Here is a 4837-nt window from a genome sequence, read left to right as displayed (position 1 = left end):
CATCAAAATTCAATTTCTAAAATTCGTGGGCCTTGGCCCGTCAAAATTTTATGTCGAATTATCCAGTTTTCACATAGTGAACACCCTATGTACAAGACATCGAAAGCTGAATAATTAATTCTCATCAAATTCGATAGAGTAACGCCGAGTATCCTATCATGATCAAGGATATCAAATTTTCAACAACCAATGTTGGGGATGAGTTCAATCCAATTGGAAAAGCCTATATGTTCATCTAGAAGATCATATTTAACTAGGTTAATTACCTAATTAAAAAACTATAATCGGAAGGCCTAGCGAAACATTTGCAAGTTATTAAAATCTAATAAGGATTCTATCCAAAATTCAACGGTCAATGGGTTTCCTTATTATTGACAAACTCTTATTAGAATTCAACTTAATTAAAATACTCAAACTGTGTAAGCCAGTCGGGTTATCATAAACGTGAGTCTAACACAGGAACCATGCGACCCAATAGTTTTGATGTGTGTACAAGAATGAAAATTCATTGAATCTTTTCTAGCTAATTATAAGAACCCAATAGGGTTTACATAGAAAATAGAATCTAAAACAAATATAATTCAACAATAATATTAATGAAATTAATAATTTGGTGTAACAACATACACCTCATTACATTTTAAATTCCAACAAAACAAACGATAAGAAAATAAATTATTATAGGTTACAAGAACAACTAACCTTGCATGATGAAATTTAAAATTAAATAACCCTAATCAATCTTATTGCAAGTGTCAACCTCAATGGATTTGGGAACACTAGGCAGTTTCCCACAATCATAGGGTAATGCATTAATAAGCCGAACAAAGAGATGCTTATAGAAGATTTTATCTCTAAAGAATTTGATCAACCATCCCGATTTTTCTTGTTGAATCCACCCTGAAAGATATGATCTTACTATAAAACTAGCGGCACGCCACCTCCTCTCCTTGACATACATCTCTATGGCTGCCGCAACTTCTTGGGGTACAATTTGTCCATGTTGAAGAAATGAGTTCCCAATATGTCGGCCGAGCACAACCGCATCTTCCAATGCTGCACAACCTCCTTGGCCAAGATCAGGAGTCATGGGGTGCATTGCATCACCTGCGACCGTGATGTTCCCTTTGCATAGGTGTTTGTATATAAGGTCCCATGGATACCTAAACATCAGTGGAGCGCATGATAATGTGGATAGGTCAGCGTGTCGAACGATGTCTAAGAATATTGGAGGGAAGTTAGCCGAATTCTCTAATACGTTCTTTTGTATCAGGTCTGGGTCTCCCTTTTTCAACTCCTCGCCTATAATAAAGAAAAATTGGTGAATAAATGATGGATGATAAGCAATTACTATGACCATAGTTTTAAATCTTGGTTTTTAGTCTCGTCTTGTCCACGAAAGAAGAAAAAATAGAAGAGAGAGAAAAACTAAACTCCTTATTTGTGAACAATACCAAGATGACGATTTTTAAAGACTACAGATAAACGGACACTCTTTGTATGCTCTTAGACATGGCATGTGAACAGAACCATAGATCTTTTTTCCTTGTGTATCTTAAAGAAAAAGATCTATGGCTCTGTTTACTGCCACATCAGAGAACATACAAAGAGAGTCAGGTTTAGAGCGCCAGGTTAACACGACTTGACTCGATTGAATTCGGAGCTGACTTTGTACGAAAATTTCTTAGAACTCAAAAAAGGCTCATTTGAGTAAACTGGGAAATGTGACCAAGTCAACACAGTATACAATGTTATAAAAGCTAATATGATCTCATACGTATAAAATGGTCAAAATATATTTATATGGTTACAATATTAATAAAGATATATTTTAGTAATTAACTCGTACCAACTCCGAGTGGACTCATGGGTCGTCAAGTTGACTCGACTCTTCTCAATGGAAATAAAGCCTACCTCCAGTGGAGAACCAGTAAATCTCTTTATCAGTTAGAGTAGCGAAACCAACCCTACTGCCATGACCAACAAGCATCTGGAGTTCCTGTTTCAATCCATGGCCTTCAGGAAACACAGCTAATCCACGCACTGCAAACCGGCCCGACTGGACCGGGTCAGCGAGTCCCAACCAACGCGCGACCACTGAGTGCAGCCCATCACACCCAACCAAAATCTGATGTTGATTTGAAAAAAAAAAAAACAAAAACAAAAAACTTGTCAGCTCACATAGAGACTAAAAGGTGGTGTAGCATACAACTGGGCACCCATCATGCTCAGCCGAAACCTGTTCTAAAGAAGCAGAATGTACATTTGATCATCCTAACATGACTAAGCCCAAATCCATCCTACCGGACTTGGACCGAGCTCAGATTGATTTTATAAAATAAAATAAAAAAAAGTTTGATTTGAGGGAAAACTTGTTATTTTATAAGGTATTTTACTAACACCCCTGCAAAATTGGCCATAATAGGTTTACCCCCTTGGCTGAGAGTTAAGGTCCTTTTTATTGATGAATTGACGGTGAAAATTTAATTTCATTAAAAATATCCTTCAAAAGCTTAAATTTTGAATAAAATCAAAATTTCACAGTCAATTCATAAAACAAGGGACATTGGTTCGTAAACCTAATTTCAGTTGAAGAGGATATTTAAAAAATCTCTATTTTGTCATACTTTTTTATTACATTAACAAGTAACCATACATAATAGACACATACAAGATATACCGACAGGGCAGGGCTGAATAGAGTTGAGCATTGTTAGGCCCTAGTCCAATTCCAATTCCAATTTTCTAGCCTGACCCTATCTTTGTGGATTCAAGATCAAGGCTCTTACCTTTATTTTATTTTTTTTGGTCGGGTTGGTCTGGGTAAGTTTATCAGGTCAGCAGACCCAATTCCCTTATATATATATATGGTCGAAAGAAAAATTTATATTTGATGGGACTTCATGAATTCCATTAGCCCTTACTCACCTTAGTGTCGATGATAGTACCATCCTCTAAGCGTAGGATAGTGATGGTTGAACCGTCTTGTGTGTGGCTCTGAATTGAACTTAGCTTTGATGAGAAGCGAATGGTTTCGACTGGCAGTTCCGCTGCAAGAACTTCTAGTAAGGTTTTCCTATGTACTGGCCTAACTGCAATTCTGCATTAACCAATATTTTGACTTTGACTTTTAGACAGGCTAATCAAGCAATACTTAACCAAATTCTCTAAAAGGTAGAGTTCTTTTTTTTTTTGTGAAATTCCCATTTTCGAGTACTACTTATTTTAATTTCAAAAATGGTAAATATACCAGTTTTGGAATTAAAACATTTTATGTTAGTGGGGAAATTTTCATTATTTTATGAAACAGTAAATATGTTTTCCCATTTAATTTTACAATTTTCAGCGCATGTTTTCAGCACTAAATCAACCTATACCAATATACAATAGTGCCACGCGGAACAGTCTTTTCGGCCCATTGAAAGCCCTATATATAATGATGAGTATTAGTAATGAGTATAAATGGTTCACTTACGCTTCAGGACCGGTAAGAGAAGCTTCCTGCACGGTTCCAGCTTCAACATTGGTAAAGATCGCCCTGAGAGAAATTTCGCCAAAGTGCCAAGTTATGATATTAGTTAGGTGGACTTAGATATGCACCATGTAAAGGCATATAAAACAATATAATATATACAGTTATCCTATTTACTTTTGTATCCACGTGTCTATATCAAATTTTCTGACTTTTTATTATTATTATGGAATTTGTGTCATATTTTTTAATGAATCGTGATAATCTGATTTAGGCACACATGGCATTATCAATTGACACCCCTGACATGACAAGTTCGAGGACTGTAGGTATGCATTACTTGGGATACAGACCTGCACCTTTTTTGCGGTTTAGTATCCTGAGGAATGCACATCTCCGATTCCTGAGCCTGTCACGTCAGGGATGTCGATTGAATATGTCACGCGCCTAAGTCAGATTATCACTGATTCTTTTTTAATACTTAAATAATTTATATTGGAGTACATAATTATAATCATGTTCTAGTGGCAATCGTAATCTTATTCAAGTTTGGGTTGTATCGCACAGTTAGGCAACTTGAACACAATAATCCAACCTGTTTATTAAAGGGTAAATTACCATTTCGTGAGTTAAATATGATGAAATTCTGATTTCAAATAACTCTTCATTTTAATTTCCAAATCGTGAACAGGGCAGATTTTTCAAGTGACAACCTCACAGGTTTAAATATGATATATATATTTTTTTTCTAAAAATAACAATCTCGCTGATCACGTTTTGGGAAATTTCTCTTTAATAAGTGGGTTGTGTTCAGGTTTAAGGCTTCTACAAGATTATTAACGTTGTTGCGAAATTTCTCGAGTCGTGTGCTCTGAGTTGACTTTAAATTGCTTGTGTCACCATAGTCACAAAATTCTCTGAATTTTAAAAAAAAAAAATTTGTAAAATTCTCCAAATAATTAAGGGACTATGCCGAGCAAATCAACAAATAATCTATAATTTAGCAATTAATTACTGAATATGGTAACATTTTATCCTACTATGTTAAAATTTTAAAGAGAAAAAAAAACCTTACTTTTTACAAGGGGCATAGATGGCGGTGAGGTGGTTTGCAACACCAAGGGCATGAAGAGCAAGCCAGGCATTTGGGAACAGAGATAGGGCTGCACCAGTGGTTCTTAATTCATGGGACCTCTCTAGGACCAAAGCTCGAACCCCTACTCTCTTTAGAGCTAAGGCTGTGGCCAGACCTGCAATTCCTGCTCCCACTATCACCACATCTTCCTTAATAATTTCCATCTCTCTCTTTCTTTCCTTCTTTCTTTCTTTCTTTGATGTGTTTATGTGTGTATCTGTTACGGGTGG

General features: G+C 36.0%; 1 protein-coding gene across 1 annotated transcript; it reads right to left on the bottom strand.

Moving 5' to 3' along the window:
• Positions 1-559: 559 nt before the first annotated feature.
• LOC147409751 (monooxygenase 3-like) lies at positions 560-4837 on the bottom strand. The gene is made up of 5 exons (XM_086431813.1): positions 4548-4837; positions 3476-3538; positions 2929-3100; positions 1915-2128; positions 560-1302 (listed from the first exon to the last, which is right to left on the bottom strand). The coding sequence occupies exons 1-5, from the start codon at positions 4769-4771 to the stop codon at positions 734-736; spliced, it is 1242 nt and encodes a 413-aa protein (XP_086287939.1). The 5' UTR covers positions 4772-4837; the 3' UTR covers positions 560-733.

Source organism: Akebia trifoliata, chromosome 2 (genome assembly GCF_017979445.1).
Source record: "Akebia trifoliata isolate Shusen 1 chromosome 2, ASM1797944v1, whole genome shotgun sequence".
Taxonomy (NCBI): Eukaryota; Viridiplantae; Streptophyta; class Magnoliopsida; order Ranunculales; family Lardizabalaceae; genus Akebia; species Akebia trifoliata.
Note: the sequence above shows the minus strand (reverse complement) of the source record. Positions and strands in the feature narration are given on the sequence as shown.